At 45.8% G+C, this 22,237-nt stretch overlaps 1 protein-coding gene across 6 annotated transcripts in view; it reads right to left on the reverse strand.

Annotated features, from left to right (window-relative positions):
• The window catches only part of EFR3B (EFR3 homolog B), a 118,470-nt gene that overhangs the window by 19,466 nt on the left and 76,767 nt on the right, over positions 1-22,237 (reverse strand). For all 6 annotated transcript variants that reach the window (XM_081854632.1, XM_081854630.1, XM_081854628.1 and 3 more), the window contains exons 5-10: positions 21,973-22,094; positions 13,277-13,426; positions 10,863-10,997; positions 8,513-8,591; positions 5,146-5,281; positions 2,201-2,362 (exon numbers count right to left, since the gene is read on the reverse strand). In XM_081854632.1, coding sequence (XP_081710758.1) covers positions 2,201-2,362; positions 5,146-5,281; positions 8,513-8,591; positions 10,863-10,997; positions 13,277-13,426; positions 21,973-22,094 — 784 coding nt within the window. The remainder of the gene's footprint in view (positions 1-2,200; positions 2,363-5,145; positions 5,282-8,512; positions 8,592-10,862; positions 10,998-13,276; positions 13,427-21,972; positions 22,095-22,237) is intronic.

Consider the following 22,237-nt stretch of genomic DNA (forward strand, 5'->3'; position numbering starts at 1 on the left):
AGGTCCAGTCGTGGCCGACTCTGGGGTTGCGGTGCTCATCTCGCTTTACTGGCCAAGGGAGCTGGCGTACAGCTTCCAGGTCATGTGGCCAGCATGACGAAGCCGCTTCTGGCGAACCAGAGCAGCACACGGAAACGCCGTTTACCTTCCCACCGGAGCGGTACCTATTCATCTACTTGCACTTTGACGTGGATTGGATTTGTTCTGTCTCCAGAAAGATACGAGTTCGAAGCTGATTCACCCTCGTGCCTCTGGGGATAGATTAATGATTCCTCTCTCGATAACTCAGAGGAGCAAACTAGCTAATTTTTCTGTAAGCGATTCCTAAAAGGAAACCCATCCAGATTTCTTAGCAGGCAGCTTAACAAACCGTTTAATACTGATTTTCGCTTTACAGTAGAGGCACAAGTCTCCCCTCTTTCTTCATCCTTTGTCCTGCTGTTCAGATGAGTTTTACTCAAGTCCTTACAGCCTTGATGATGCATTGACTGTTTCATTTGCCTTGCCTGTGTTCTTAGTTGTTGTTATATTTTTAAAATATATTGCTCTTGATCTTATTGTAAGCCCCCTCCCTCTGTCCCCAGGTGGCTCATAAGCACAGATGGCAGAGAAATTAACAGAATAACAGTATTGTAGATTCAGAAGGGATCCCCAGTGGTCATCTACTCCAACCCGCTGCAATGAAAATGCTTAGCTAATGAATCCCTGACTTTATATTAAGAAATTTTATTTAAAAGAAAGTGTATAAGAGGGATGTTATCATGGACTGAATGTCTTAAATAACCTTTTTCTATGTAACCAATAGATGGAAAATCAGAAGTCCTTATTTTTCTTTATTTCTTCTTTTTCCATTATCCCTTCTGTTTCTTTTTCCTGTTCTTCTCTCTCTTCCTGCTTTTTTTCTCTTCCTTTTCTCTTTCCCCTTTTCTTTTTTGTCGCTGTTTACATCTGTTTCTTTTAAATTTATATCAAGTTTTCTACATCTTACTGTATTTGGAAAAACCTTAACAAAAAAATTAAACAACAAAAAAGAAAGAATCCCTGACTGTTGGCCCTCTGACCTCTGTTTAGAAACCTCCCATGAAAGAGTCTGTCCCGCGGTCAAACAGCTCTCGCCGTCAGAAAGTTCTTCCTAATGTTTATTCTTCCTAATCTGGTTCTCCTTGCATAGAAATGCAATAGATCTACATCATGAGTAGGTAAACTAAGGCCCGGGGGCCGGATCCGGCCCAATCGCCTTCTAAATCCAGCCTGCGGACGGACTGGGAATCAGCATGTTTTTACATGAGTAGAATGTGTCCTTTTATTTAAAATGCATCTCTGGCTTATTTGTGGGGCCTGTCTGGTGTTTTCACATGAGTAAAATGTTTGCTTTTATTTAAAATGCATCTCTGGGTTATTTGTGGGGCATAGGAATTCGTTCATTATTTTTTGCAAAATATAGTCCGGCCCCCCCACATGGTCTGAGGGACAGTGGACTGGCCCCCTGCTGAAAAAGTTTGCTGACCCCTGCTTTAGGCCAGGGGTAGGCAAACTAAGGCCCGGGGGCCGGATCCGGCCCAATCACCTTCTAAATCCGGCCCACGGACGGTCCAGGAATCAGCGTGTTTTTACATGAGTAGAATGTGTGCTTTTAATTAAAATGCATCTCTGGGTTATTTGTGGGGCATAGGAATTCGTTCATTATTTTTTCCAAAATATAGTCCGCCCCCCCCCCAGCTGTCAACGTTTCCCTTTTTTAAAGGGAAATTCCCTTATTCCGAATAGGATTCCTCACAAGGAAAGGGGGAGAGTTGACAGCTATGCCCCCCCCCCCACAAGGTCTGAGGGACAATGGACTGGCCCCCTGCTGAAAAATCGTTGCTGACCCCTGATCTACCCGATTCAAACTTCCTGAAACAAGACACAGACATGGGCCTTTCACACTGCACTTTCCTGAAAGCGTTGATGAAGTTCCCCGATCAAAAATATGCACTAAAATAGGGGGAAATGCACACACAGGAACCTGATCCAGACCATTGGTCTGAATGGACCATTCACAGCAGTGTTGACTACACTGGCTGGCAGCCACTCTCTAGGAATTCGGACAGAGGAATATCTGGCGATGCTGGGAATTGAACCTGGAGTCTCCAGCATGCAAAGGACCCTGAGCTGTGACCTTTCTGGCTCAAAGGGAGGAGAAGAAAAAGCCTTGGCCTACCTGTGGTCTTGATGACGGCCTCCTGGAACATCCTTTCTTCGTGCTCCTTGATGATCTTGGTGCCCCCGGCGATGGCGCAATCGTAGCTGCCTGTCAGGGCGTAATCGATGCTCAGGCGTAGCTGCCTCAGGAGAGTGTTGAAGACCTCCAGCACGGTTGGCCCTGGAAGAAGCGCACAGAGCATTGGAGTCTCCCCTGCGATTCTGGCAGAGCAGGGGGTCAGGCTAGAGGACCTTCAGGGGTCCCTTGTAGGAGTGCAAATATCCAGAGTGTGGGGGTCAGGTGGGGTTGCTATGAGGAATTATGAAATATGAAGCAAGCCATTGTGTCAGCAATGAAAGCATGGCGTTGACTGGGTTTAATTCATTGACAATAATTTCTGATCAAATCCCATCAGCGTCTCCGCCTCTGCCATTTTCTTTCTCTACACCTGACTTATATGCAGAATTCATCATGCGAAAGGCTGGGCTGGATGAATCCCAAGCCGGAATTAAGATTGCCAGAAGGAATATCAACAAGCTCAGATATGCAGATGACACAACCTTGATGGCAGAAAGTGAGGAGGAATTACAGAACCTTTTAATGAGGGCGAAAGAGGAGAGTGCAAAATATGATCTGAAGCTCAACATCAAAAAAATGAAGATCATGGCCACCGGTCCCATCACCTCCTGGCAAATAGAAGGGGAAGAAATGGAGGCAGTGAGAGGTTTTACTTTCTTGGGCTCCATGATCACTGCAGATGGTGACAGCAGCCACGAAATTAAAAGACGCCTACTTCTTGGGAGAAAAGCAATGACTAACCTAGACAGCATCTTAAAAAGCAGAGACATCACCTTGCCAACAAAGGTCCATATAGTTAAAGCTATGATTTTCCCAGTAGTGATGTATGGAAGTGAGAGCTGGACCATAAAGAAGGCTGATCGCCGAAGAATGGATGCTTTTGAATTCTGGTGCTGGAGGAGACTCTTGAGAGTCCCATGGACTGCAAGAAGATCAAACACATCCATTCTTAAGGAAATTAGCCCTGAGTGCTCCCTGGAAGGACAGATCGTGAAGCTGAGGCACCAGTACTTTGGCCACCTCATGAGAAGAGAAGACTCCCTGAAAAAGACCCTGATGTTGGGAAAGATGGAGGGCACAAGGAGAAGGGGATGACAGAGGACAAGATGGTGGGACAGTGTTCTCGAAGCTACCAGCATGAGTTTGACCCAACTGTGGGAGGCAGTGGAAGACAGGAGTGCCTGGCATGCTCTGGTCCAGGGGGTCACGAAGAGTCGGACACAACTAAACCACAACAACAACAAAAGTGTAACTTTGTCCCTACATGGGTGTTTTTTTTAAAATGCTCAGAGGAAATCTGATTGGTTCTTACAAACTCTGTGTAAAAAGTTCTTTTGTGAATAAAACAACCTGGGCCAGAGGGTGGACAAGAATTATTATACGCGCTCGTCCCAGAGTCTTGCTGTTCAAGGCTCTGTGTGTATGTTATTAATCAGAGTCTAATCCTTCCTTTGCTTTGGGAACGCCATAGTCCCTTCCAATTCTACAGGTCTGTGACAGGCTCGCTCAGCTGCTCTGATCTGTGGATCTAGCGCTGCAACAGGTGCTGCGTAACACCAGTTCCGCATCTTTAAGAACTCCATCTTTTAGAATGGTTTGCCCTTTGGAACTGCCTGCCTCTGGGTATCAAGGCGGCGCTTTCGCTGCTCCTTTTGGCACCTGCTAAAGAGCATTTTTGTTCAGACAAGCCTGTCCAGATGTTTAGACGGTTGTGGCATTTTAAACTCTCTCTCTCTCTCTCTCTCTCTCTCTCTCTCTCTCTCTCTTCTTGTTACAGAACCGTAGACACATAAATCATAAAGCCTGATACAACTGACAAAAAAATGGATCAAACAGCCCTCAACAGTCCCTTTGCAGCTAAAAAGACAATCCCAAAATGCTTAAGGGACTAGTTTGGACCTGAGACAGCAGTTCCTTACTTTTATTTTAATTTTTTTAATACATTTTTAATGATTTTTTAACATATCAGTTCCAACAGTCATCTTCAACATATCTTCTCATATTATACAATGTTTTAGACTTCCATCAACACCTCTCATGATTTTCCGTTCTTTATCACTTATTCTGCATTTCTTAATTTCCATATTGCATTTAATTGTCCTCAACTAATCATTCTTTTCATAATCTTTCTTGTAATATTTCAAATAACCCACCTTACAAAACTTCTTGCAGTCCTGCTAGCGTAATCTGTTCATCACAATTACTTTTCAAATAGTTCATATATTTACTCCAGTCCTCTAAGAATCTCTGATCCCGCAGGTTTCAAATCCTTCCTGTTAATTTATCTAATTCTGCATAGTCCATCAACTTCATCCTCCATTCTAGCAGTTCCTTACTTTTAGCCCAGTTTCTGAACTTATGAGGGAGCGTGGTGTAGTGGTTAGAGCGTCGGAGTTCATATGCCCCTACACACCCACGAACCTCACTGGGGGTGACCTTGAGCAAGTCACCGAGCTTTCAGGATAACCTACCTCGCAGGGGTATTGTGGGGGTTCAGTGAGGAGGGGTGGGGAGAACCGAACCCACCACCTTGAGATCCTTGGAAAAATAGCTGGGAATGGATAGGCAATAAATGAATTAAAAATAACTATAAATACCTCTCCAGGCTAACTTCCCCATCAATATTTCCCATTGATTTGTCTGGGATTGATCTCTGACTCATAAGTGCCTTGCCAGTGATAATATCATAAGAATAGTAGCTTTAAACTGCAGCAGTGAGTTCCACAGTTTAAACACGCAAAGAATGGCTTTTTTTGGACTGTCCCGATTCTTCCGACACTGCTATACTTTGGAGTAGGCGGGTGGCTAGAGATTTATCTGCCGGGAGTGGGCAACGCTCTGTCCTCGGACAGCACCGTCTTGGGGGTCGCACCCTGGCTCCTTACCGACCGATCCGGAGGCTGCGATGACGGCTGCCTCTGACAGGACCTCCACGATCCCGGCCCGGACGGTGGCCGCACTCCTGCTATTGGCATCCAAGTGGCTTAGAAGCTGCTGGATCACGAGGTGAGAGTGCTGGGGCTGGAAGAGCGAACAGACAAGAGAGGATGAGGGGAGAAAAGAAAGTAAGATTGTGACGATGTGGAAATGTTGGTGTCAGATTTCGATTTTGTCCTAATGGTTTCTTTTTTAAAAAAAAAAAAAAAGCTTTTCATTTAATTTTCTTTAACATAAACAAAACAAAATAAATACAGTAAAATTCTACCATCACATGTCCACTTATTTTCTCGACGCTCTATCGAGCACAGACTTCTCTCCCTCCCTTCAACAGGCTTTCATATTAATCTTTCATTTTTCGCAGATTCTTAATAACACCCTATTCACATCATAGGATTTATTTTAATCCTACTACAGTCTCTAAACTTCTACAGTTGTTACTTATATACTCCACAAATTTACTCCACTCTCTTCTGAACTTTGTTTCCTCTTGGTTATGGATCCTGGGGGTCAGTTTTGCTAATTCCACATATTCAACCATTTTTACCTGCCACTCCTCTAATGTTGGCAATTCCTGAGTTTTCCATTTTTGGGCTGCTAAGATTCTGGCAGCAGTCATAGCATACATGAATAATCTCTGGTCTGCATTCCTTATTTCATCTCCTATCAATCCCAGCAAAAAGGCTTCCAGATTTTTTGGGAAAGTGTATTTGAACAATTTTTTTTCAGTTCATTGTACATCATATTCCCTTTTTTCCCCCATTTTCTCACATGTCCAGCACATGTGATAAAAATCTCCATCTTTCATTTTACATTTCCAGCATGCTTTACTGCTCATGCTATACATTTTTGCTAGTTTGACAGGTGTTAAATACCATTGTCCTAATGGTTTCAATATTAATTGCATTTGACCTTCTAGGCAGAATGCATTGATGAATGATTCCTGCATGCTTGCATTTTGTAACTCTTATGCTTCCCTTATGTGAACAAGTAATCTTATCTGGCACCAATGGCCAGCCAGGATGTTTGCCTATGTCTGTTTTGAGTTAAGGCTAGAGTTCAAATCCAGCATCTTCTTGAGATGTTCCGGGGACAGGAGAGTAAGATATGGGAATGGAATGTCAACAGTCCCTGCGGAAGCCCTGGTTGCCAGTGTAACTGGGGTTAGAGTGCAATAGTTGAGACCAAATGGTTTGGTAAATGAGGGCAAGTTGATTTTAGTGTGGCAGAGCCTAGGACTTGCGTGGCGAGTTCCCGCCCCCACCCGGGAGAAATAAAGACACTGGACACCAAGTATTAAGGTTAAATGGGCGAATTAGGCCACAACTTTATTGATTTCAAGAATGAGAGGTATTGGCTTAGGTATTGGTCGTATCGACTAGCCGGCTCCAGCCCGATTGCATGGGTTAACACCATAAGGGGGAGTCCTGTTGAGGCACGTCAACTAGGAGCTCCCCCGGGTCACCGCTCAAGGGCGTGCCTTAGGCCCACACCTCCATAGGCTTCGGACAGGGCCACGCCCCGCCCCCCCCTGGAATCCTTTATCGGACTACCCTTAGCTTTTTGGGGGGAGGTGATGGCGTTTCCTCCCCCCCCCCACATCCTCTTAACCCCTTCTTACCAATGTCTAACCGCCACTTGAGCAACCGCTCACCGCCAATACAGTGGTGCCCCGCAAGACGAACGCCTCGCAAGACGGAAAACCCGCTAGACGAAAGGGTTTTCCGTTTTGGAGGCGCTTCGCAAAACGAATTTCCCTATGGGCTTGCTTCGCAAGACGAAAATGTCTTGCGAGTTCCTGCGGGGTTTTTCCCCTTTTTCCCCCTTTTCCTAAGCCCTAAGCCGCTTATCAGCTGATCCGCTAAAAGCCGCTAAACCGCTAATAGCGCTAATCCGCTAAGCTGTCAATGGGCTTGCTTCGCAAAACGAAAAAACCGCTAGACGAAGAGCCTCACAGAATGGATTAATTTCGTCTTGCGAGGCACCACTGTACCCTCATGCCTGCAACCAATCTCTGATCCCCATTGCAATGTCAGTCAGCCATATGTCATTTCCTGCATCCAAAAGATGCACGCCATCAAACCGGTAGAGGGCCTCATTGTTGAAACGTATGCCTGGGTGGTCAATGCCCCCCTTTTTTTTAAAGGTTAAAAAGAGGGCGAGCCCCGGCCGCGCCGGCCCTAAATAGGGCAGGCCACGCCCCCCAGCCACTCGATTGGCTGGCTGGGTTGACAACGTGGCTGGGATTCCCTCAATCTCACGGGGGCTACAACCAGCCCCCGCGCACGTGGGGTGGGCATGAAGCCTGCAACCGCACCTCCTCCACAGGCTCAGAAGTGGCTTTGCCGATCAGAAGGTCGGTGGTTCAAATCCCCACGATGGGGTGAGCTCTCATTATCTGGTCCCAGCTTCTGCCAACCTAGCAGTTCAAAAGCACATCAAAGTGCAAGTAGATAAAGAGGCACCGCTCTGGCGGGAAGGTAAACGGTGTTTATGTGCGCTGCTCTGGTTCGCCAGAAGTGGCTTAGTCATGCTGGCCACATGACCCGGAAGCTGTCTGTGGACAAACACCAGTTTCCTCGGCCAGTAAAGTGAGATGAGCACCGCAACCCCAGAGTCGGTCACGACTGGACCTAATGGTCAGGGGTCCCTTTACCTTTACCTATGTATGTTTACAGGGGGCAGGCAGGTGTGGGGGACTCCCTGGTCCTGAATGGGGCAACTGCGCCCCTGAAAGCCAACAGAGCATTTCTAGCTAAAAAGCTGGTCCAACGACGGATGGCATCAATGAGAGAGTGTGCTGTGTGTCCTGTCCTTTTGTGTTACCTGGACAGTAAGGTCACATCCACATTCAGTCACATGCAAAGGAAGGATGTTCCCACCAGGAGGAAACAGGAAGTTTTCAACTGGCTGGGCCAAACATTCCCCTGCATGTCCACTCTAGGAAAACAAGGAATGTTGTACTTGACTGCTTCTTATGTATCACATCCCACAACTGCCTTCTGCAGCTCCACAGCTGAACCGTGCACTGAAGAAGCAGCCGTTTCTTTTGTCTGTCGCAAATCTCCGGCTGCATCGCACGCTTGTGAGTTCTAGCATTGCGAAAGAGGCAAATTTTCTCTACCCTCTTTCTGCATGCCAGGCATCCTTTTATAAACGTCTGCCAGGAAGCAGGTGGATTCGCAGGACCCCGCAGGGTTGAAACGATGTATGTTTGTGTGGGCAGAGGAGCTCTGCCCCTCGGCAAAGCGAAACCCAAACCCGCTTTCCTTTCAGCGTGGGAAGGAGAAACCCTCTCCCCATGGCGACTCTCACCTGGATCGAGTACATGATGATCTTAAAGCAGTGGATGGCGAACGTCTTCGGCTCCCACAGTGTGTGGTTGTCCAGGTGGCTTTTGGGAAAGAAGGGAAAGGACACCGTTTAGCAGAGGCACCCAACAAACATCTGGATTTCCTGCTCTCTTGCACACCTGCCAGAGCATCTGGAGGACAGTCCCTGGTTCCAGGGTGTCAGGTGAGAGGCCATGACAGGTGGTTGCAGGAAGGCAGGTAATGCACACAGCCAGCTTTTGGAGTAGAAAACAAATCGGCTTCTCCCTGGGAATCTAGAAATCACCACCTGAACCAGAGAAACAAATCTATCGCTTGTTCAAAGTTCAACCAAAGATTCGGTTTCTTTGTTTGAGAATTTTTTTTTATTTTTAAACCTGCTAACTCGGTTTCTCTGTATCCAAGATTAGCCTTTTCTCATGTGAAAATTGATTTAAGGATTCCAGCCAATAATAGCTGGTCAGAGAGAGAGGGAGGGAGGGAGAGACAAAGGACTCAGCTATATTAGGCAGAAAACAGTGTTTTGAATGTGTTACAAACTTGCACCACCAGATGGCACTAGAGAGCAAAAGAATTTTCTTTGCTGTTTTCCATAGGGTTTTTTTCCTTTTGTTATAACGATTTAATTTCTGGCTAATTTATAGCATGCTTTTCCCTGCAGATCCAGTGAAAGTGAAAGAGAGGCGTGCAAATATCCAAGCGGCGACAGAGAGCATTTGCAGCCCTCCAGGTGTTTTAAGAGGCTCCCAGTGGTCAGGAATGATAGGAACTGTAGTCCACCAACATTTGGGAGGCAACAGGCTCCCCCACTCCCTATATTATAACTCTGCCAGCTCAGACCAAAGGACCACCTGGTCCTCCACGTTGCTTCACACAGTGGCTGGTCATAGATGTCTGGGGAGTCCGTGAGCAGGACATGATGGTTTCTGTTTTCCTTTGCTGTCTGCCTGCGGCATCCCATGTCAACTGCCTCTGCACATGGAGGCTCTATTTAGCTGTTCCTAGAAAGAACAAGGGGAGGCCTGTAGCTGGATTTGTGGGAAACCAGCAAAGCAATGACCAACCGAGACAGCATCTTAAAAAGCAGAGACATCACCTTGCCAACAAAGGTCCGTATAGTATGGAAGTGAGAGCTGGACCATAAAGAAGGCTGATCGCCCAACAACAACAACAACAACAACAACAACAACAACAACAAGAAGCAATCGAGATCTGAGCATGACTTTCCCCTCCTGTGGCTACCAAAAAAAAACTGGCACTGATGCAGCTGAGAGTATTAGTTTTTTTGTACTTTATGAGTAGAGCCATAAAGTGTTGAATCTGGATGGAGCCTATGGTTTCAGCCCCTGAAGTTACGCCTGCTTCTGCCAAATGCAAAGCCTGTGGGAATGTTCAGGCAGGCAGGAGAGGATATATTGTTTATTAATATCCTTCCTAACTGGCGCTAGCAAGTTCTATAACTTAGCAGAGTTTTACATTCCCCTTTTAAACTCACAGCGGATAACTGGTTGCAGGCTTGTTTAAGCCCCTTAATATTAGATTCCTGGTAAGTCCCCTTATCTCCCTCTTAAAAGAAAAAGCACACGCCACAATCTTGTTTAAAGTACAGTGGTATCTTTGGATGTGAACGGGATCTGTTCCGGAGTCCCATTCGCATTCAGAGCAGAATGCAACCTGCGTCTGTGGGTGCGTGGGTCGTGATTTGCCACCTCTGCACATGCGCGTGACGTCATTTTGAGCGTCTGCGCATGCGCGAGTGGTGAAACCCAGAAGTAACCTGTTCCGTTACTTCCGTGTCCCCGCGGAGCGCAACCCGAAAACGCTCAATCCGAAGCTACTTCAACCCGAGGTATGACTGTATATATAAGAAGTTTACTCACACATTCAGTTCACAGATGGATCCCTGAAGGCAGACTTAGTTACAAAGGATATACATGTGGATCTACCCCATATGGGGAGGGGGTTAATCCCAGTGACTGCAGACAGGCAGTCACTCCAGTTCACACGACGAAAGGAAGATGGAAAAAAGAGGGAGAAGGGCTGCGTGCCTTGTGCTTTTGTTACCTGCACAGGTAAGGTCACGCCCACCTCTAGTCACATGCAAGAGGAAGGATGCTCCAGCCCAGGAAGGAAACAGGAAGTTCCGACTGGCTGGGCAAAACATCCCCTTGCATGTCCACTCTAGGAAAACAAGGAATGTTGTACTTGACTGCTATCTATGTATCACATCCCACAAACCCCCGCTCTTCTGGTTAGGCAAACCAACCCCCCACCCCGATGGGACCACTGAGGCAAGCTCAACGGGGAGCGACGCAGGATCATCGGGGACTTACATGAGGACAGGTTTGATGGCGTTTTTGATGTTTCCGTAAGCCGCCCGGCCCAGCAGCTCCCTCAGGCATCGCTCGGCCAGCTCTGCTGGGTTTTCCTTCTCCTTCTCGGTTGTTTGCAAGGGAGACGGAGAACGACTAGAGGAGAACAGAGCAAAGACAGATTCAATTCAGACCCAGGTCTAGACACCTGCACAGTGCAGAAATGCAAGGCCCCAGCTCTTTTTGAGTTTTGTTTCCTCCAAATGGCTGGAGCATTTATTTCATAAAATTTATACACCCCTGTTGGGATGCTGCCGAGGAGACAGGGGCTCCAGCCACCGCCGGCAGCCGGGAGAACTCTGGTTCCTGGAACAGCGTCAATCAATGACTCGAGCCTCCGATACGTTCAGAAGCTGAGCACGCTCTTATCAGCAGAGTGAATAAATCTTCACAACATAAGTGGCAGACAGAGACATGCGTAAGCATTATTTACAGGCGTTTATTCAGCATAGTGCAGGAACAAAGGGAAAAAAACATGTCTGCTTCCCTTCGTGTCCAAGCAAACAGCAGTATAGCAAAAGCAATATATAATGGAAGTTCCCAGCAGACTGTGCTGGAATGTAAACAGGCATGTGACACACAACAGTCATGCCTGTTCCTTTTAAGGTGGAACGGAACCATATCCTAACATCCTCCCCCTTTCCGTGTAACCTGTAGTACCTGTGATTCAACCCAATTGCAACCCCTGTAAATAAACCTTAAGTTGTTCTCTGTTAACAACCTTAGACAACAGATCTGCAGGAATTTCATTTCCTGGCACGTAGGACACCTGAATAAGCCCCTTCTGAATACAGAAAGCCCCAAAGAGAATAAAACAATAAAATTATCAGTACAAACGCTCTATTCAACCAAACTGAAAACGAATTAAATCAGGCATCCATATTCTGCACGTCTGGGTAGACTTGCCTAAACAAAAAATGCTTTTAGCAGGCACTGAAAAGTTTGCTGCGAAGGCGCCTTCCTGATATCAAGAGGCAGGGAGTTCCAGAGGATAAATGCTGTCACAATAAAAGATTTATTTCCTACATAATGTCCATTGGTATCAGGTGGCACCTGCAGCAGTGCCAGCTCCACAGATCGAAGAAGTCAAGTGGGTGTAGTTGGCATAAGCTGATCTCGCAAGTAAACTGGCATGTTCCCACCCAGACCCTGCTGAAGTAGACCTAGAGCCACATAGCACCTAGAAAGACATATATGGGAATGTGGAGCAGGAAGAAACCAGCCAGCTGCAGACATTTCCCTGCACAAGCCATATGTTGTGGTTCCTCAGAGGAAAGAGGCAGGATCAAACCCAGCATACAGAGACACAACGGATACCCTCCTCTGGGTCATTCTGCAACCCAGCTGCACCGGAATGAGGGGGTGAATGCAATCCCACCCCAGGCACAGATGCGGAAGGATTACTTCCCACCTCGCCCCCAGCGGAAGCTGATCAGAAAGAAGCAAGACAGAACAGTAACTCACACAGAGATGCAGAGGACCACCTCCAGGATGGATGGAGAATTTGGGGCTCACGGGGACACAGGAAGCTGCCTTGGAGATAGATAGTCCACTGGCTCGCAGAGCCCACTATTTTCTACTTTGGCAGCAGCTGCCCAAGGTTTTCGGCAGCAACCTTACCTGGGCATACCTGGTGATGCTGAGGATTATACCTGGGGCTTTTCATGTGCAAAGCACAAGCCACGCCCCCTCTCCCATAGCTGTCAACTTACAGATTTGAAAATAAGGGACCAGCAGCCTCGAAAATAAGGGATCAGCAGCCACAATAAGGGATTTTCAAGGCACAGGTATGTTCAACTTCTGAGCCCCTCCAAGCCAAAAGCAGAAAGCCCAGCCAGCAGCCAAACGAAGCTTCAAGCGGTGGTTCCCACAGCGCAGCAACCCGGCAAAGGGGACGCAGCAAGGAAAACCACCGTCACCTCTCTGCTGGGAAGCGCTGAGCAAAGGCGAGTCGCCAGGCAAAGCGGCCGATTTGATCAGCACAAGGCATGCAAGCTCCACCCCCCAGTTGTTCTTAGACTCCTTATTGGGTGAGCAACGCAGCCAAGCAACACAGTTGGAGCCTCCCTCCTCCCTGGCCGGCAGGGAGGGAGGGAGGGAGAGGAGCTGCTTCCTTTGAAACCCGGGAAATTTAAGGGACATCATCAATAAGGGACAGCAGCGGGACACGGCGCTGGGATAAGGGACTGTCCCGCCAAATAAGGGACGGTTGACAGCTATGCTCCTCTCCTTAAAGGGGCCTTCAATTATTTGATAGATGCCTCTGTGAGAGTGCCCAGACTTGCCCTTCGAGTGCTATTGGGGGCATTCCTGATCTAGCTGTTCTTCCGACAGCATTCCCACTCCAGGATTCCCCTGGGCGGAAAGTTACTCACCTTTCAGTCTCCTCCGCGTGCTGAAGGTTGAAGAGCAGTGAAGGGACAATCTTATCCATGTGCTGGGGGTCCCAAATGTTGGCCTGAAGTTCGTCGTTCACCGTCTTCCGCACCACACCTTGGAGACCTTTTATCCCAGACATCCGGATTCTGAAAGAGAGAGAGACTTTTTTTTGCTGCCTACCTGGAATTCTGGCCTCCAGCTCAGCCTCTCCCAAACTGGCTCCCAGTACATTTCCAAGCACAATTCAAAGTGTTGGTGCTGACCTTTCAAGCCCTAAACGGCCTCAAAGGCCCAGTATACCTGAAGGAGCATCTCCACCCCCATCGTTCAGGCGGATACTGAGGTCCAGCGCCGAGGGCCTTCTGGTGGTTCCCTCGCTGCAAGAAGTGAGGTTACAGGGAAGCAGAGAGAGGGCCTTCTCGGTGGTGGTGCCCGCCCTGTGGAACACCCTCCCAGCAGATGTCAAGGCAATAAACAACTATTTTAGTTTTAAAAGACAACTGAAGGCAGCCCTGTTTTGGGAAGTTTTAAATGTCTGACGCTGTATTGTTTTTAATATTCGGTTGGAAGCCGCCCAGAGTGGCTGGGGAAACCCAGCCAGATGGGCATGGTATAAATTATTATTATTATTATTATTATTATTATTATTATTACTACTACTACTACTACTATTTGGGGCTATAGCTTCTCATCTGCCCCCAGCTCTCATCTACATAACTATTTCTAACCTGAGAGTCTTAGGGAATGGAATCACAGAATCACAGAAACCTCAGCTAAAACATTCATGGCAGGTGGCCATCCAAGCTCTCCTTAAAAACTGAGGTTGTAAAAAAAATCTGTTTTCCTTTTTTTACATAATAGATTAATAACTTCTCTGTTATTAGATCTCCAGGGAATATGGGGAAGGCTCTTTTGCAGCATCTCACTGATCTTAAATCTGCCGAAGTAAAAGCTGGACCTAGAAGCATCTGTTGGTTAGAGTGTGGTGCTGATAATGCCACAGTTTGCAGGTTCAATCACCACAGAGGACAGCTGCATTTTCCTGCATTGCAGGGGGTTGGACTAGATGATCCTCAGGGTCCCTTCCTCCCCCCAAAAAATAATATTTATTTATACAACAAGAAGAAAAAAACACACACAAAAAAACACAAATACCAAATTGTACACAAATTACAAAAATAACCATAGACACATAATTTGCTTGGCAAACAATAAAACATCTATTGGTCTTAACACTAAAGACCCAACTTCCCCTCTATTCCATATTTCAAATTCATATTACTTATTGCCAATACACATTTTTTTTCATAATTAAACTTATTCTCAATAAATCTAATTTCTTCTATTTACCTAGCAACTATTACTGAAGTTCCTCGAATGCTGCAACAGAATTTAAACTACTATATTTATTTTTCAGATATTCTTTGAAAACCTCCCATATAGAAACAAATTCCTGTTTTGATTTATTCTTTATCTTTTCTGATAAACCATCTAATTTGGCATATTCTGTCAGCTTTTGGATCCAATCTTGTATAGAGGGGATTTCATTACTCTTCCATTTTGCTGCGATCAAAACTCTTGCTGCCGCCGTCGCATATAAAAAGATACCCTTCCTCTTTTGTGGAATATCCAAATCTGTTATTCCCAGGAGGTAGGCCTCTGTTTTTTTATTGAAAGAGATCTTTAGCATTTTTTGCAGTTCTGCATGTATACTCTCCCAGGGTCCCTTCCAACTGTAAAATTCTCGACAGATGTTGTATTTCTGGTTTTTATGGAAGCCGCCCAGAGTGGCTGGGGAAACCCAGCCAGATGGGCGGGGTACAAATAATAAATTATTATTATTATTATTATTATTATTATTATTATTATTATTATTAATGTTCTAATTTGTGGGCTTCGCAAGAGTCATCAGGCTGTTCTTTGGTTGGTATGGATAATTTGCTTGAGTTGCCCAACCCTATAGAAGGAAGAAGCTGTTAGAATTCCTGCTCCATGATTGCAGTCATGCGATTGTTGTTTTTCACATGACGGTATATATTTTGACTCCACAGAGTGGGAAGTGACGGAGACAGGATGTTTGTGTTGCTACTGTGTTCCGTGAAGTGGGACTATTGTCCTTTGTTCTTTTCCTCTTTGCTGTCTGATGCTAGAGAGAGAGGGAGCCATGTTGTAGTGCTCCGTGTGTGTTTATATGTAAATAAAGTAGATTAGCCAAAATGCTGAGTTGTGAAGACTCTGCGGATCCCTAAGTGTGCTGGTGTCGGTTGGCATCTGTCGCTGTGATGTTCAGGATGAAGAAAGCTAATGAAACTCCCGAACAATCGACCAGGAGGGAGAGAACATGCCATTTGGGCATGTGTCTCTGCCAGGGTCCTACTCGAGTGTAGGCTGAACTCCTGACAGAAGCTACCGCCAAAGAAGAGGAAGATTGGCAAAACAAACTAAATAACTATGCATGACATAGTACAAAATTTGAAACCCAAGAAAGAAAAGGACATTGTTGTTTTAAAAAGGGGAAATGTTTAAGGCATATATTGCAAGCTTTGTGTATAGGTTTCTACATTAGTTGAACTTCTAAAGGTCGCTTGTAACAACATGAATAAGATGTTAAAATGGGACTGTTAAGAATATAAGATTCTATAGATGTGCATGAATAAGTATAAAATAATGGAACCAGGAAAGGGAAGGGAGGGAAGTCAATTAAGATGTATGAATTCTGGAAACCGATTGGTATAGAAATATTGGGAATTGTGGGTAGGAAGGTGGAAATATCTAAATTAATGGTTCTTATTCGCCTGAGTAGCACAGAGTTAAAACAAAAGAGGAATGTAAATTGGTTAAATTGATGGTAATTGTATCCAGACAGGTTATAGTGAGATAAACCCAGATGCCAACTTTGCTGCCACATACACCCAGACAACACCATTACTGGCCCCAACAACATCACACATACCATCTCGGGACTATTTAATTGCTCATCATCTAACATTGTGTATGCCATCAAATGCCAACAGTGTCCTTCAGCTCTCTATATTGGACAAACAGGCCAAACCTTACGCCAAAGGATAAACGGACATAAATCTGACATCAGGAATCACAAGACAGAGAAACCAGTAGGAGAACACTTCAATCTCCCAGGACATTCTATACAAGATCTCAAAGTAGCTGTTCTATTACAAAGGAATTTCAGAAATAGACTGGAAAGAGAAGCTGCTGAATTGCAACTTATTACCAAACTTAAAACCATGGAGAGACCTGGTCTGAACAAAGACATTGGATTCTTATCTCATTATACATGACAAAGCCATTTTTCACCTTCTCACCCCTTGCTTTTTCCTGTAGGACCTATTGCAGTCGTTAAGAGTCGTCAACAGGCTCATCACAGCTATCTGCCAATCACCCATTCCCACCACCCTTCTGAGTAATACCCCTCCCCACCTTCTCACTATATAGAAGGGTCTGGTGACTTCTGTTTCAGTGTATCTGAAGAAGTGTGCATGCACACGAAAGCTCATACCTAGAACTAACTTAGTTGGTCTTTAAGGTGCTACTGGAAGGAATTTTTTTTTAATTTTGTTTAGGTTATAGTGAGTAATTGGAAAAATGCAGAAGAGCTACAGGTGAACCAATGGAGGAAAAAATTGAAAAATATTACAATCTTAGAATATCTAACTGTGAAGATACATTAAATGAAAGGGTTTAAGGTCAGTGAGAAGGAGGAGGATTGGTTTGAGAAAACTAAATTGAATTATTTGGGCAGGTTTGAACAATTTGGGGCAATTAAAATGTTAAAAGTTAAATAAACCTTGTTGAGGGAGGAGTGTTAAGGTATATAGAATGGTACATATGGTTGATTTGAATATGTTATTATTGATTATGTATACCCAATGTATCAGCTCCCTGTGGGTTTTCACTTTTTGTTTTCACTGGTTGTGTTTTGGTTGTTGGTAAAAATAAATAAATTAATTAATTAAGAAAAAATAAGATGTATGAATTAAATTTGTGATTATGAATTTTTTGTTTTCTTTTTCATGTTATTATAAAAGTAAGAAATTGTATTGGGTTTTTTTAAAAAAAAGATAATTTGCTTAAGTCATCAGCACTTCCTTATCTCTTCCACAGCCCTGGGACTGCAAAACCAGTCTAACAGCTGCAACAGTAATATTCCTCTTGAAAATATCAGTAATATTAATATCAGTAATGTTAGAAGTGGGATGGCCATCTTTCAGGGATGCTTTAGCAGAGATTCCTGCATTGCGGGGGGTTGGACTAGATGACCCCTGGAGGTCCCTCCCAACTCTTAAGATTCTCTGGTTCTATAATAGAAATAGTAATTTATTATTTTTACCGTGCCCATCTGGCTGGGTTTCCCAGCCACTCTGGGCAGCTTCCAACAAAGATTAAAAATACATTAAAATGCCACACATTAAAAGCTTCCCTACACAGGGCTGCCTTCAGATGTCTTCTAAAAGTCTGGTAGTTTTTGTTCTCTTTGACATCTGGTGGGAGGGCGTTCCACAGGGCGGGTGCCACTACCGAGAAGGCCCTCTGCCTGGTTCCCTGTAACTTGGCTTCTCGCAATGAGGGAACCTCTAGAAGGCTCTCGGCACTGGACCTCAGTGTCCGGGTAGAACGATGGGGATAGAGACGCTCCTTCAGATATACTGGACCGAGGCCGTTTAGGGCTTTAAAGGTCAGTACCAACACTGTGAATTGTGCTCGGAAACGTACTGGGAGCCAATGCAGGTCTCTCAGGACCGGTGTTATGTGGTCTCGGAGGCTGCTCCCAGTCCCCAGTCTAGCTGCCGCATTCTGGATTAGTTGTAGTTTCCGGGTCACCTTCAAAGGTAGCCCCACGTAGAGCGCATTGCAGTAGTCCAAGCGAGAGATAACTAGAGCATGCACCACTCTGGCGAGACAGTCTGTGGACAGGGAGGGTCTCAGCCTGCGCACCAGATGGAGCAAGGCTATTTTCTGCTGGGAACAAGAGGGAACAAGGCTATTTTCTGCTGGTGCAGAGGGGAAGACCCAAACCAATGGATTTAAATTACGAAAACGAAAATTCCGACTCAACATCAAGAAGAACTTTCTGGCGGTAAGAGCTTTTCGACAGTGAAATGGGCTCCATCGGAAGGGGGAAGACCCTTTGTCGTTGGAAGTTTTTAAGCAGAGGTTGCACGGCCATCTGCAAGGGATTCTTCAGCTGTGTTGCGAGGGGGAGGACTAGATAAGCCCTGGGTTCCCTTCCAGCGCTACAATTCTATGCAGCAAAGACCCACAGGAGGAGGCGTGGCCTCTGTCAGCTTGAGGAAGCCAGCTTGAGTCCTTCCTTCCCTCTGGTTCTATTTTTTCCTGGAAGATCTGTGCCAAACCAGTTTTGGGTGTGAGTGTCCCTTTTGGACTCCTTGAAGGTGAACCTACCCCTGGCAGGCGATTGCAACCTCATTTAGCATGTTTAAAGAGCACCTTCCTTTCCCTTTCGGCGGGGGCGACTCCTTCCTCCCAGAAGGATTAATTACGAGGAGCAGAGCCAGATGAATGTTGCTTTCCACGAACTGAGCTTCTCTCCGCTCCTGGTGCTTTCGAAAAAAAACCCCAGCAGGGGCTTCCTTTCCCCACCCACCCCTCTATTCCGGCACCCAAGGAGCGCTTCTGTTTTGGATCCGATTCAGGCAGTGCTCCCCGCAACTCTGCACACAATCTCCACCTGCAATTAGCCTGCCAAAGATGCCTTTTCAATGCCTTGTCCCTCCTCGACAAAAGCTGGGTGCCGCTTTTCAGAGGGATAATGAATAGTCGAGGTTGGGGCGCGGGAGTCGGATCAGAACAAGGTGCCTCCAGGGAGGCCTCTAAGAGCAACTGGTGACTAACTGCCTCAAAACTAGCATGTCTTTTGTTTCCTGCTATGGTTCCTCTTGGATTTATGGGTCTGCACAGTGCCATGGCCTGTTTGCGCCCAATTAAATCCCCTTGGCAGTAGGTGTTGGTTCAGCTTAATGCAGCTGCGGTAGAGCCCCTTGGGGGCAGTGGGATTTCCAGGGGGCGCTAAGAGGTAAGGTTGCCTGTGTATATTACACACTCTACAAGCTTGTTTTCTCCTGAACTGGAGGGGAGAACTGAAGCCAATGGCTTCAATTACAAGGAAGGAGATTCCAATTAAACATCACAAAGAACTTTCTGACAGTGAGAGCTGTTTGACAGTGGATCAGTCTCCCTTGGGAGGTAGTGGACACTCCTTCCTTGGTGGTTTTTAAGCAGAGGTTGGCTGGCCATCTGTCATGGATGCTTTAGTTAAGATTCCTGCATTGAGGGGAGTTAGAATCATAGAATCATAGAGTTGGAAGAGACCACAAGGGCCATCGAGTCCAACCCCCTGCCAAGCAGGAAACACCATCAGAGCACTCCTGACATATGGTTGTCAAGCCTCTGCTTAAAGACCTCCAAAAAAGGAGACTCCACCACACTCCTTGGCAGCAAATTCCACTGCCGAACAGCTCTTACTGTCAGGAAGTTCTTCCTAATGTTTAGGTGGAATCTTCTTTCTTGTAGTTTGGAACCATTGCTCCGTGTCCGCTTCTCTGGAGCAGCAGAAAACAACCTTTCTCCCTCCTCTATGTGACATCCTTTTATATATTTGAACATGGCTATCATATCACCCCTTAACCTCCTCTTCTCCAGGGTAAACATGCTCAGCTCCCTTAGCCATTCCTCATAAGGCATCGTTTCCAGGCCTTTGACCATTTTGGTTGCCCTCCTCTGGACACGTTCCAGTTTGTCAGTGTCCTTCTTGAACTGTGGTGCCCAGAACTGGACACAGTACTCTAGGTGAGGTCTGACCAGAGCAGAATACAGTGGCACTATTACTTCCCTTGATCTAGATGCTATACTCCTATTGATGCAGCCCAGAATTGCATTGGCTTTTTTAGCTGCCGCGTCACACTGTTGGCTCATGTCAAGTTTGTGGTCAACCAAGACTCCTAGATCCTTTTCACATGTACTGCTCTCAAGCCAGGTGTCACCCATCTTGTATTTGTGCCTCTCATTTTTTTTGCTCAAGTGCAATACTTTACATTTCTCCCTGTTAAAATTCATCTTGTTTGTTTTGGCCCTGTTCTCTAATCTGTCAAGGTCATTTTGAAGTGCGATCCTGTCCTCTGGGGTGTTAGCCACCCCTCCCAGTTTGGTGTCATCTGCAAATTTGATCAGGATGCCCTTGAGTCCATCATCCAAGTTGAAGAGGAACCATTGATGAGCACCCTTTGGGTTCAGTCAGTCAGCCAGTTACAAATCCACTGAGTGATAGCATAGTCAAGACCGCATTTTACCAGCTTCTTTATAAGAATATCATGGGGCACCTTGTCAAATGCCTTGCTGAAATCAAGGTAGGCTACATCCACTGCTTGTAATTCTGTCAAAAAACGAGATCAGGTTAGTCTGACATGACTTATTTTTCAGAAATCCATGCTGACTATTGGTGATCACAGTATTCCTTTCTAGGTGCTCACAGACTGTTTGCTTAATGATCTGCTCCAGAATCTTCCCTGGTATTGATGTCAGACTGACTGGGCCCTAATTATTTGGGTCCTCTCTTTCCCCCTTTTTGAAAATAGGGACAACATTTGCCCTCCTCCAGTCTGCCGGGACTTCGCCTGTTCTCCAGGAATTCTCAAAGATGAGTGCCAGTGGTTCTGAGATCACATCTGCCAGCTCTTTTAATACTCTTGGATGCAGTTCACCTGGCCCTGGAGACTTGAATACATCTAAACTAGCCAAGTATTCTTGTACTATCTCCTTAGTTATTCTGGGCTGTGTTTCCTCTGCTGAATCATTTGCTCCAAATTCTTCAGGTCGGGCATTGTTTTCTTTATCGGAGAAGACTGAGGCAAAGAAGGGATTGAGGAGTTCAGCCCTTTCTGTGTCCCCTGTTTGCATTTCACCATCTTCTCCTCTGAGTGACTCCACTGTTTCTTTCTTCTTCCTTTTGCTACGAACATACCCATAAAAGCCTTTTTTGTTGCTTTTAACCTCTCTAGCAAGCCTGAGTTCATTCTGTGCTTTAGCTTTTCTGACTTTGTGTCTACACGTGCTGGCTATTTGTTTGAATTCCTCTTTGGTGGTTTTCCCCCTTTTCCATTTTTTGTACACATCCTTTTTTAATCTTAACTCAGTTAAAAGTTCTTTAGATAGCCACCCTGGCTTCTTTAGGCACCTTCCATGTTTCCGTCTCATTGGTATTGCCTGAAGTTGTGCTTTTACTATCTCCCTCTTAACAAACTCCCAGCCATCATGAACTCCCTTTCCTTTTAGTATTACTGTCCATGGGATCTCACCCAGCACTTCCCAAAGTTTTATGAAGTCGGCTTTCTTAAAGTCAAGAAATTGAGTCCTAGTATGCTTGGCTGCTCCTTTCCGCTGTATAGTAAACTTCAGAAGAGCATGATCACTCGCGCCTAATGATCCTTTGGACTAGATGACCCTAACTCTACAAATTTCTGATTTGAGGACCTTGGAGACCAGGGTTCAAATTCAGACTAGGCCATTGAGGCTCACTAGGTAAGACCCTGACAGCCAGTTCTAGGGATAAAATAGGGGGTTGGTGAATCATGTGACCACCTTGAGCTCCTTGGAGGAAAAGGTGAGATAAAAATGGAGTGGATGGATGGATGGATAGATGAATCCAGCTAGTACTCACTTTGTCCGGGTGTCCATGTCGTCGTGGCTGGAATGACACATTTCGCTGAAGCGAGAGACGAAGAAGTCGTAGCTCCTGTGATATGACGGGGTGTCCTCCTCAATGTTTGCAAATTTCACAAACTGCAGGCGGGGAAACAGGGAGCAGGGTGGCAGAGAAAGAGGTGGGAGACAAAAATTTTAAAAATGCAATGCTCTTTCCCAATTCTCACTCTGTAGGGAAATACGGAAGATCTTCCTTTCCACACGGAGTGATGTTGTCTGCG

This window comes from Podarcis erhardii (assembly GCF_964252035.2).
Source record: "Podarcis erhardii genome assembly, chromosome: 3".
In the NCBI taxonomy this organism is placed as follows: Eukaryota; Metazoa; Chordata; class Lepidosauria; order Squamata; family Lacertidae; genus Podarcis; species Podarcis erhardii.